Source organism: Halichoerus grypus, chromosome 12, assembly GCF_964656455.1.
Source record: "Halichoerus grypus chromosome 12, mHalGry1.hap1.1, whole genome shotgun sequence".
Classification (NCBI taxonomy): domain Eukaryota; kingdom Metazoa; phylum Chordata; class Mammalia; order Carnivora; family Phocidae; genus Halichoerus; species Halichoerus grypus.
Window position 1 is genome coordinate 39,233,037 of NC_135723.1, and position 12,622 is coordinate 39,245,658.

A 12,622-nucleotide genomic window follows, 5' to 3' on the forward strand; every position below is an offset into this window, starting at 1 on the left:
TGGCTTATGTAAGGCAGTCAAAGGTTGAAAGGGAAGCGGCGGGAAAAGTCTTGAACCTCAGGAATAATGGCAAAATATGTTGACGTAATTGTCTTCCTCAATCGCCCTTTCTAGGGGCCAACGTGAACATGAAGACCAACAATCAGGATGAGGAGACGCCCTTGCACACGGCTGCCCACTTCGGCCTCTCGGAGCTGGTGGCCTTCTACGTGGAGCACGGGGCCATAGTGGACAGTGTGAATGCCCACATGGAGACCCCGCTGGCCATCGCCACCTACTGGGCCCTCCGCTTTAAAGAGCAGGAGTACAGCAGGGAGCACCACTTGATCTGCCGCATGCTGTTGGACTACAAGGCCGAGGTCAACGCCAGGGATGACGACTTCAAATCCCCGCTGCACAAGGCAGCCTGGAACTGTGACCACGTGCTCATGCACATGATGCTGGAGGCGGGGGCCGAAGCCAATCTCATGGACATCAACGGCTGTGCTGCCATCCAGTACGTGCTGAAGGTCACCTCTGTGCGCCCGGCGGCCCAGCCTGAGATCTGCTACCAGCTCCTGTTGAACCATGGGGCTGCCCGGATATACCCTCCACAGTTCCACAAGGTGAGGCTATGTGCAAGGTGCCCAGTGCAGAACCCAGTAGTCAGCAGGGTCCCCAGAGACTCCAAGGATGGCTGGGTCTCTCCACTCTGGTGATAACTCAAGCTTATTTGAGGCTTGAGTCTCCGGCTAACTCCCTTTGATTCTCCAACTGGCCTCACACTGACATACACGACCCTGGCGACTCGGTCCTTGTCCAGTTTGGTTTGAAATCTGGGGCTGAGAGCTAAGAACGAGAACAAGAGTGGCAGATAATTCTCCATGCCTCGTGTGAGCACCAGTGAACAGCTAGCAGCTTCTGCCAGACTGAGTTGAGAAAGATCAGAAAGCTACTTTAAGTCTCCTGCAGAGACCAGTGGCGTCGACAGGAAAATACTTGCCATCTTTTGAGCAGAATATATTTTAAATTACGTACGGAATGTATTTTAAATTACGTATGGAACCGTTCTTGTTTTACATTTTTATCTCTGCACTGTCACTTATAACTCGTTCAGTCTAGACTTAGCCAAACTATTCATGCCAGGAATAAAGAAGCCTGGACTTTGGGATCAAACAAACTTGGGTCTTTCCACTTCCCTAAGAATTTTACTTTGAATACATTACTTAAGTCTCCCAAGCCTCAGATTCTTCCACTGTGAAATGGGTACACTCTGCCTTTATGCTTTTGCAATAATATGCAGACGTGATCCTACATTAGAAGGAAATTAATCTTACTAGTAGCACACAGATATACTCAGGGCCCAGAGGATGGTGCAAACCTTTCTTTACTCTTCCTCTTGAGCCGCTTCAGTCCTTGCAGAGTGCCTGCCCCAGCTCCATCCCACATCTGCAAGTACCTCTCCCTTGGTCTCTGTTCATCTTCTTGCTCCACCTACGTCTCATTAGTAGGGCCATCTTCATAGTGCAACTTCTAGAAGACAGACAATTGATCTCTTTCTCCTATGGCTCACTCCACAAAGCATAATTTCATGCGTATTTATTTTCTAAGGCCACCTTCTTTCCAGAGAAAAGGGTGGAGAGGGAGGAAGGGCATGGAGGTACCAGCAAAATGTACCTACCTCGCTTTATCTGTGAATAATAACTGTTTTGTCCTAAGTTTGCTTTAAGAATGAAACGATGACATTTGAGAGGTGTTGGCACTGTGCCTGGTGAGTGGCAACCATTAGAAAAATGGCGGCTGTCATTCTTGCTATAATTACGTATTTTTGATCAGTGGAATCAGTGCTCTGGGCCTGGGTTAGCCACAGCGGGCCTCTCTAACCAGGAGAGACAATGTGGGAGACTGCCCAGAGACAAAATGTGTTTTAGCCTGAAACTCACTGCTGGTTGACTGTGGATGAAACAGGTCTCTGTGAAAGTAGCTAGAATACCCTTTCCTCTTTTTGCCCCTTTGAGAGCCAGATTGAGGGAAATGGGCTTTCACAGGGAGTTTCTGCTCTCCAGTGAGAAGTCTGGCAAATGTGAAGAAGGTCCCCAGGTCCTTTCCCCAAAAGCAGTCCCCTGAGAGGTGACAGTGAGGAGGCTTAGGAGCAGAGCTTAACGATGAATCCTGGCTTGGCTATTTATGTGCATTACGATTTCTGAACAAGTCCCTGATCTCTCAGATCTCAATTTCCTCATCTAAAAAAATGAAGGTAAAAATATCAGCTTTTCCAAAATGTTTCAGGAATAAGTGGGTAAGATATGTCCATCATCCAGCCCAGTAGTGGCGCTCAACAAAATTGTTTCCTTTCATCTTTCTCCTCTCAAAACGTACACCTCATCTATTGCAGGAGTCCGTCCTCCTAGCTTTACTTTGGTGGCTCCGCATGCCTGTAACATTGGTGTCTGACTGTGTGCTCCAAGGACATTATCCAGAGTCAGCATGTTCTTATTCCATTATGTTTCGCTCCTCTCAACTCCTCCAGTTTGGCCATATGCTAAAGAGATTTAGGATGGGATTGGCTACTGGTTGATGGCTGGTATTATAAACATTTTTGTTGCTACCCAACAGACAGTGTGAGGGAACTGGCCCCCTTCCAAAGGAAAACTAAAGAAAAACTATTGCATTTACTATGCAGATGCTTCAAAGTGATTTAGCACAACTACTCCACAGCCCGACTTTCCAAAGAGAAAGTCATCTTTACGACAAGTAAATGACTGACTCATTTATCCAGAAGATAAAGTGATTTGTTCTCCTGTGGATGGGGAATTCAGTTTCCTTATTTACAAGGAACAAGGTCAGAGCTGAAGATGCTGTCTTCCAAATACAAAGCAAATTTGTAGAGGGTGTATTTCACTGAAAGCCAATGTATAAATTACATAAGGGAAAAAAAAGAATTATAGGGTCTGCAATTGCTTTCCAGGGTACAAAAGGACATTTGATTTTTTTTCTCTCGGCATAATTCAGAAGGAAGTGACACCCCAGGGAGCCAAGATTGGGTTTTCTTGTAGGGCAAGAAAGACATTTTTCTAGGGGAGGGAAAGGTATGTGAGGGTTTGGGGGAGGTAAGGATGATTTCTGCTGTTGAACAATGCCGCAAATGAAGCCCAGAATACAAGCAGTCTCTTTGATCATTAAGTACTTTTCTGCACACAGATATATCAATATAAAAAGAATTTTTTGGCCGAAGTGGCTTACGGAGGTGGCATTGTTTTGGAAGGGTGGCAGAGAGATTTATCTTGAATCTCTTTTTTAATTTATGCTTCCAGGGGCCAGATGATGAGAGCAAGTGTCTAGAGGTCTCTCCAGGTGCCACCATTGTAGAAAGAAATTTTTGTCCGACTGTTCTTCCCTGAAGAGAGAATAGAGACACCAGAGACTCACAGAAAGTGAAGGTCTGTTTCCAGGTGGACAAAGAAGAAGCAGAAGCTTCTCCCCCTGAGTCCACAACAGTCCTTTCTCATTTGATGGTCAAGGTTCCTGGTAGTCAGGGTAGAGTGATGATATGGAGTTTGATGTCTCTTAAGGATCTCTTTTGTTGTTGTTGCCCAGTAGAATAATTATTGAGGCCTGAAGACAGTGTGTCCAACTGTCTTAGTTCTGGAAGAAGCCTGACATGCCAGTGAAGAGAACTGGGAGGCTGTCAGGCTCCTAATGAAGACTTTCGTGCTATGAGAACCAACTTCTGTGAGCCGAAAACATAGTGGTCAGTGTCAGCAAAACCTAATGACAGCAGTGGGAGCTTTGGACTTTGTGCATCGAAAGACTGCAGGTTAAGAACTACTTAATTTTTTTTTCGGCCGAATGAAAGGTAACAAGTTATCTCCCTGTGATATATGGGAGTATGCCAGGTGCAAATTGAGGCACCAGATGTGTGAAGGAGGCTCCTGAAATATGAATGGATGATGTTCCTGTACACATAACTTAGTTTGAACTGTTTCTGAATGGAGGCTGAGAATAATGTTGCCGAATAAAATACAGGATGCTCAGTTAAATCTGAAGTTTAGCTATATAATAAGTACTTTTTCATATAAATATGTCCCATGCAATATTTGGGACACGGGGTGCGCCTGGGTGGCTCAGATGGTTAAGCGTCTGCCTTCGGCTCAGGTCATGATCCCAGGGTCCTGGGATCGAGCCCCACATTGGGCTCTCTGCTCCTCGAGGAGTCTGCTTCTCCCTCACCTACTACTGCTGCCCCCGCTTGTGCTCTCTTGCTCTCTCTGTCAAATAAATAAATAAAATCTTAAAAAACAATATTTGGGACATGTTTACACTAAAAATTCTGTGTTGTCTATCTGAAATTCAAATTTAATCTGGCAGTCAATATTATTATTATTATTGTTAGTTAAATTTGGGAACCCTAATCCGGAAGTAGGTAATGTGTTGCAAGAGGAGAGTAACTTTTATCTACGTCTCTTCTGTGATCAAGGTCTTGGCAGGAAGGGGAAAGTAGGGAATATCTGGGGACAAATTACCTATGTTGGGTAAGTGAGCATTTGTCTTTAAATATAACGAGTGCGGCATCCGTGAAGAGTGAGCGTAACCGGGGAATTAGTGTAGAGCAGAGGCCAGTTTTCTGAGTGGCCTTTAAACCATGTGCAGAGCCTCATTACATGCTTTCTGATTTCTCCATACTTTTTTGGTTTATAACTCCATTATAAGTATACTTTTGATTCAAGCCTTGGATTAATTTCAGCTATCATCTCTGTACTAGTGACTCTTAAATGTAAATCTCTATTTTGGATTATCAACTGATTACCCACGTACTTCTCACCACAGATCATCCTTTCAGAAAGGATTTATCTGGAGGTCTTTAGAGAAGGATGTGACGTTCCCGACGATGGCTATGTTTATATCACCAGCAACAGCCTCACATTCGAAAGAGAATTCTTTTGAAATTTCAACAAAACTCAGCCTCAAATAATTATGGTAAAGAGTGATTCTTGTTTCAAAATATCTGTGCAATGAGATTTGTGTCCTGAAACTACTAATTTCACTGGCCGTTATCTAAGAATTAAAATAAGGTAATTAGAATATATTTGAAAGAGCACTAAACTCAGATTAAGAAGACATGAGGTTAAGTCCTCATGCTTCCTCTTACTGTATGCCTCTCGGTTTTTCAATGTTCTCATCTCCAAATTGAGCGGGGGGTGGTGAGTAATCTTTAGGGTCCCTTGCAACTCTAGCATTCTGATACAATGGTAGTAGTTTAGAACTAGTATACAAATTAATTAGTCAGCTTCAGATTTTGTCTGTCTCTTTCACCTGGAGCTCCATATCTGTCATCCTCATCCCAGCTCCAGAGAAAAGAGCAGCCCCAGTTGCCTTAATTTTCTAAGGCCATGGTACTGAAAAGTACCGAGATGGAAGTCCTTCTGGCTACACTTTCTGTAGACACGAAAATGAGGACTCTTCAGAGGTCCTTTAGCAATGAGTCTCTGGCTCCAACCTACCTCCCTACCCTCTTATGGGTTGATGATACAGGATTGTTATTTATGTGGTTAGGCATGGCTGAAAAAGCCATGGTCAGCTGCTCCGCTTTGTGCACTGTGCCCAGAATATGCATGTGAATGGTTCCTCTGCATTAAGCAAGTATATATGTTGTGCTCATTTGGACCCAGCCACATTCACTGATTTAGAGCTTCAATACATACAGTTAGTCTGTGATGGCCTATGCCTGTGCTTAAACATGGGACAACTGAAAGCATCTGACTGCTGGAAATGGACTCACAGTGGCTCACGAGAGCTGAGAAATTATCAGGAATTGTGCGAGCTGGTTGTTAAGTGCAGCATTATTAAAAATTAAATCAAATCGAGACGCCTGGGTGGCTCGGTCGGTTAAGCAGCTGCCTTTGGCTCAGCTGCCCCGGCCCAGGGTCCGGGGATCGAGTCCTGCATCGGGCTCCCCACTCAGCAGGGAGTCTGCTTCTCCCTCTCCCTCTGCTTCTCCCCCAGCTTGTGCTCTCTCTCTCTCTCTGACAAATAAATAAATAAAATCTTTGTAAAAAATTAAATCAAATAAGCTTACAACAAATAGAGTATACTAAAAACAAAGATAATAGATATTTAAAACACATTATTTTCTAATTATTTTCTTTATATTTCTTAATTATTTTCCTCTACATACCTATGCTTTTGATGCTTTAGGCGTCTATTATACCTGTGTAGTGGAAACATTGTATAATGACTGGTTACCGCACATCTCTTCCCTGCCGTGCATTCAGTGATCTCAGGTTGGTAGCTATGAATAGGCCACGATGGGAGTATTTACACCACAGAAATCAGCAAATGCTACTGATCAGACTTTGATTTATTGCTTTGTTGGTGTCTAGACCTAAGAAATTAATGGAGAGAATGTTACTAATACAGATTAAACTTAAAAGTATGTAGTGTCCATAGCTCCGACATTGTGAATAGCACGAAAAATGGGGAAATATGACCCCAGTATTCAAAAATTATTATACATTTCAAGAAAAAAGTTACTCACGTCATTGATGAATGGGTGAAGTTCCAATATAGGTCTTCATTGTTTCACATTTGTGGAATGGTTACTCTTTTGTGTAATAAAATTATCAACCAACATTCATATAACAACTACATGTATTCTTCAATTGCAGACATAGATTTTGGCTATGAATGTAATCCAATATCCATACAAAATTGATAACAAAAATCAGTGAAAGTATTCTGTAAGAACCAATTAACTGTACAAAATAAGAAATAAAGAGTACTGGATATTTTATTATTCATAAACTGTGGGCTGCACATTCTTTATATTAGTAAAAATTTGTATTGCATTTATGTACATATAAATATATGCACAGTTTTTCCTTTTGCAGAAGGCTTGTTATTGAACATTTTTTTGCATGCCACTGACTCAAATTTCAATTTCAATAAAACTCCCTTATTACTTCTTGAGACCCTCTGGTTGGCCTGTTTGCTGGGACTGACACAGTCCTCTACTGAGGCCAGGCCTCCTGATTTGAAACCATGCTCCAATAAATTCTTACAAATCTTTCTTTCCTGATATCTCCACTCTGATGATCCTGCTTCATCTCACCGTATTTTGTTGTTCCTGATTCCCATTGGGTTTGGGCCATTGCAGCTGGGTTTTGATGTGTTATATTAGAGGAGAGCTGCCATCTCCTTTGTCTCATGCGTTTGTAAGAGAAGTTCTGCTAAAATGAAGCCCCCACCCACCTCTGTCCCCATCCTTATCTTATTCCACTTAACCTACTGATGAATTGGGTGGAGGAACTGAACTTGCTTGTTCAACTGTGGGCCTAGAGAAAACCTGAATTCTTGGTTCTTCTGTGTAGTAGGCATCCAGGAACAAGCTCTTTACATCAGGCAGAGACCCATAGTTTGGGGATGCAAATTTAATCTTGGGGTGGAGTGTTAGGAAGCTTGATGTGGTCCCATAATTCAACATATTATATGTAATCAGTTTTACTAGTAATAAAAATAACATTCTGTTCTCTGATTATCATCTTTACTTCATTTTTTTAATAAGTTCTAAACTCAGCAGAGAAAGTTATTTATTGGGTCTCTAAAACTCTGTATGCTATGACGCCAAGGTCTTAAAGATGAGGATGGGTCAGCCCTAGTTACAACTGTGCATCCATCCTCTATCTGTCTCCCATAGTCTGATCCCTCCCTGTTTGAATCCACCCAACTCCCGGTAAGCTGGCCTTCTAGTCTGATCTGGTGGTTTATAATCTGTCTTCCTCTCCCTAATCTTCATGGCTCTGGTGATAACCCGGCTTCCAATGCTCTCCTCACTTGATGTCTTTCACTCTGATAGGCCTGATTTCCTTTTAACTTTTGGAGTCATACAGACCCGAATTTGAATCCCAGCTCTGTCATTTACTAGCTAAATAACCTTGGGTATAAATTTTCTCCGTCTTAGATTTTAAATCTGTAAAATGGGTATAAGTATAGGACTAACCTCATAGGGTTGTTTGAAGATTGAGCAAGGCAAATATGCAAAGATTTAACATAGTCCCTGACACATAATAAATACTCAAAAGATGGTAGCTATAACTTTTTTCCTTCTCCCTCTCTCCTGCTTGTTAGGATTCCCCAGGCTTTAGACCATGGTCTGCTACCATTTCCATTTATTCCCATTTAGAGTCTTACTGAGCTGTGTGGCATTAGCCAGCACATTCTTTAATGGCGCACAAGTCTCCTCCTCCATCTTGGCCTTCTCAGCGGAGCGTTATCGTGCACATTTTTGACTGACATTAAGACATTGCCTATGACATATCCTTCTGCCCACGATCTGACCATCCCCAAATTAGTATGCCCTTCCCATTTCCTCATTTCCGTCAGTGGCACCCCTATATGTCCTTGTTCTCAGGCTTGAAAATTGCATTCTTTACTCCCCATAGCTGATTAGTCATTAAGCCCCCCTTGCTCTTTCTCAGAGCTTCGGTTACCCTTCATCTCGTGACTGACAGTGAAGCTAGCTGAGAAGCCGTTTGGTGCACTCCCATTCAGCCTCCTTACTGCTCTCTGCCCTTGATATCCTTGTTTTCTCCTTTGTGCTTTTTTCATGATGCTCAAGGGACACTTGATGATCTTTAAGCCAGTCTCTTATTATTTACTGACTTACACTGCTCGCTCTTTGAAATGTGTGTGTCTTTTCTCTTCAACTAGGTTGTCAACTCCTTGAAGACAAAAAACAGGTCATAAACTTCTCGGAATTACTGTCATAGGGCTAAACACAGTGCTCAATAAAGGCCTCCTGATGGAATGAATTGATTGAATATAACCCTCTCTTGTTAAGAAAATGTAATAGCGTTCTCTTGCCTGTTAAGCCAGTCCCAAGCTCTTCAGACTGGTCTTGCAGGTAGACCGTCAGAGGGCTCCATCCTAACATGCTCTTAACATCAGCTCTTTCCTGGGCGCCTGGGTGGCTCAGTTGGTTAAGTGACTGCCTTCGGCTCAGGTCATGATCCTGGAGTCCCGGGATCGAGTCCCGCGTCGGGCTACCTGCTCAGCAGGGAGTCTGCTTCTCCCTCTCCCGCTCCCCCGTCTTGTGCTCTCTCTCTCTCTCACTCTCTCTCTCAAATAAATAAATAAAATCTTTAAAAAAAAAAAAAAAACATCAGCTCTTTCCTGATGTGGGCCTTCCATTTGGGTGACACCACATGCACACGCACACACACACATGCACACGCACACACATACACTGAACTGGGCATTAAAATGATAATCTTTCTGTCTCAGTTTTGCCTGGGGCCTCAAGACAGTAGGTTCTTAACAGCCCACATTGAAAAATACAATGCTGGATCACTTGTGACGAACTTGTAAAGGAGGTAGAGAAGACCAGTGTTGTGACCCTTTTCCCAACAATAGGCTGAGGTTGGCAAGGACTGGGAAGTCAGGAAGAACTCTCCCAAGAAAGTTGTTTCAGTGCAAAGGCATGCCTCCCTTCCAATGGCAGCGATGGGGGGCTTTGTCCTCATATCATGTCCAGTGAAGGGTCTTGAAGACGACTCCACAGAGAGCTTGATATATGTTTTCTGGAGCCAAGGGAAAAATGGAACCGATGTGTAACTCATGATGAGAAAATTTAAAGGTTCAAGTCTGTGGCCGGGGTTGCTTGTCTGTTGGCAAAGGAAAGAAAGGCAGGTAAATTCGGAGTCAAGAGTACTTTTGCTGCAGGTTCCCTGTAGACCAGTTGCTGAACCAGCTGGGTCCCTTTGAAATGAAAGCAGACCACACTCAAAGGACTTCTGGAGATGGGTCAGTTTGGCAGAAAGAAGCTGGAGGTGTTCCAGTGGGGAGGGCTGAGGGTTGTAAGGGCAGGATGTGCCTTTCATCAGACTCCCACCTTCTTTGTTAGCTCCTCTTTCTCACTTGCTCCTGAATGTTGAAAGAAGTTAGTGTGATTTTATTAATCCTCCCATCTACGTTGGCACTAGCAGTGTGTTTGAAAACTCAAAGGCGTGAAGCTTCACAAAAGCATTTCAGGGCTCCCAGGAGCCCAAGGAGTCCGTAAGTTGTCGATGTCTCCGTGAGAATGAATGAATCACAGACATGCACTGAACAATTAAAGCTGCGTGCTTCCTCGACAGGTGATACAGGCTTGCCATTCTTGTCCCAGGGCAATCGAAGTGGTAGTCAATGCCTATGAACACATCAGGTGGAACGTAAAGTGGAAAAGAGCTATCCCCGACGACGACTTGGAGGTAAAGAATCCATTCACTTTCTGTGATTTTCACTGTAAAATAGTTCAAGACTGCAATAGAAGTACAGAAAATTCTAATTAAAAAACTGGTCTTGAGAATGCTTTTAAGAGATACTCAAATGCAGTGAGACAAATGGTTATAAAACGTGGATATAAGAGGGGCACCTGGGTGGCCCGGTCGGTTAAGTGTCTGCCTTCGGCTCAGGTCATGATCCCAGGGTCCTGGGATCGAGCCCCGAATCGGGCTCCCTGCTCAGCAGGGAGTCTGCTTCTCCCTCTCCCTCTGTGTGCTCAACACACTCTCTCTCTCTCTTTCTTTCTCAAATAAATAAAATCTTTAAAAAGAATGCAGATGTGAGAATAAATAGATACATCATGTATGTAGCATTTACAAATGTCTGGAGGATTTCTCCATTTAAGGGCAAGTTGAACATTTGTATATAGGTGACAGTTTTACTTTCTCCTCAATAATTTAGATAATTTAATAATAATAATAATAATAGTAATATTTGAGATTGCTTATGTAATATTTTTACCAGAAGATTAGTTTTTCACGTAGGTTATTTCATTTGCTTTTTTGAAAAGATATATTTATTTATTTTAGAGAGATAGAGAGAGGAGGAGGATGAGAGGAAGGGACAGAGGGAGAGGGAATCTCAAGCAGATGCCACACTGAGCGCTGAGCCCCACGTGGGGCCCAGTCTCACAACCCTGAGATCACAACCTGAGCCGAAACCAAGAGTCAGACACTTAACCGACTGAGCCACCCAGGCGCCCCTATTTCATTCACTTTTAGTTATCTTGAAGACTTTAGGTATATTAAAAATCCTTAATGAGTCATGCAGAAAGCCACTGACAAAGCTGAGTTCTCACTCTGCAAATGGACTTTGCTGCCTTGGTAAACCAGCCCTCCCACTGAGCCTCCCATTTTTGGTTTTAGCAGTCACAGGCTGTCTCCAGCATGTGGAGAGGAACCAGGCACAGAGTGCAAAGCTCATCGGGCTCAGAGCCTGATGGCTTAGGTGCAATTGTACTCTGCTACTTTTGAACTATCTTACCCTTAAAAAGTTACTTATAATCTGCGTTAGCGTCATTAATAGAAAAAATATCTGAATGTATGGGCCACATAAGGCACATAGAGGGTATACAGTGGTATTTAGATTAATTTCAAATTGCTGTTTTGATATACGTTGGTCCAGGCAGTTCGCAGGAGTATATTTTATCTCATTTCCTGGGTTCTGAATTGTAGCATGGTATACCCCCTCGTCTTCCTTTTCTCCTCACATATCACTGCCTCAGCCCCCATCTCAATTTCATGTTTAATTTTATCTCACGGTCAGAGACCCTAGAAAGCTGCCACTGTGTAAAAAGTAGGGACTAAGTGCGTCATTGTTGATTTCTACTGATGTAAACCCCAGGGCTTTTCTGCCTCTAACCTGTCATGCCTTCCTTTACAGAGACACTGGGATTTTTACCACTCTCTCTTCACTGTGTGCAGTAACTCTCCAAGGACTCTCATGCATTTATCGAGATGCGCCATTCGAAGAACGTTGCACAACAGATGTCACCGAGCAATTCCTTTGCTGTCCCTCCCATTGTCATTGAAAAAGTACTTGCTTTTGGAGCCAGAGGGAATCATTTATTAAGCCTTATGAGACAGAAGTTCCCAATCCTAGATATTTAAGTGGACTCACCGGGTAGACACAGTTTGCATAAATAAAATGGTACTTGGGTTGATTATAACACTTCAGGGATTTCAAAACACTTGACAAACTCTATGTCATTAATCCTAGGGTATCACGGTGAGGGGAAATAAACAAGAAGTAAAGTTAAGGAATTCTCAAAGACCAGAATGTATCCAGCAGGTACTGAGCGCAGTAATGACTAATGTGTATAGTGTTTTTCCTTGGTGCCTGACATATTTTTGTAAAACTTTTCATATATCATCTCACTTGAAATGGGACCCAGTTTTTCGTACAACCAATCTCATTCTCTCCCTTCTCAGTAATAGGTTTACATTACTGTTCAGTTGGCGAAATCATAGACTTTGTGATTGGCCTCTTAATCGCAGTGGCTTCCCCCAAACTCCCCTCCCACCACCATTACCACTTAGCAGAGATTATGGTCACTAGTTTTGCAAACCTCTGTCCCCACTCTAAGCTCTTTAACTTATTTTTGGTGAAGAGAGCATATGAGCCTCATCAAAACAAGGAGATCTTTGAGTTAAAGGAGAAATGAAAAACAAAGACCAGTCCACTTAGTAGCCAAAAAATGGACATTTCAACATACGCTCGTTGAGCCATAGACTGGAGATGCAACGAGGAGTCTACAGCGAGGACTCCTGCCCTCCAGAATCTCACCATTTAGCAGAGGATCCGGACATACAAGCAGGAAACTGCA

At 43.0% G+C, this 12,622-nt stretch overlaps 1 protein-coding gene across 1 annotated transcript in view; it reads left to right on the forward strand.

Moving 5' to 3' along the window:
* The window catches only part of ASB4 (ankyrin repeat and SOCS box containing 4), a 59,531-nt gene extending 47,297 nt beyond the window's left edge, over positions 1-12,234 (forward strand). Inside the window, exons 3-5 of the mRNA XM_036115681.2 lie at positions 115-605; positions 10,110-10,223; positions 11,680-12,234. Coding sequence (XP_035971574.1) covers positions 115-605; positions 10,110-10,223; positions 11,680-11,868 — 794 coding nt within the window. The 3' untranslated portion in view covers positions 11,869-12,234. The remainder of the gene's footprint in view (positions 1-114; positions 606-10,109; positions 10,224-11,679) is intronic.
* The last annotated feature ends 388 nt before the right edge of the window (positions 12,235-12,622 follow it).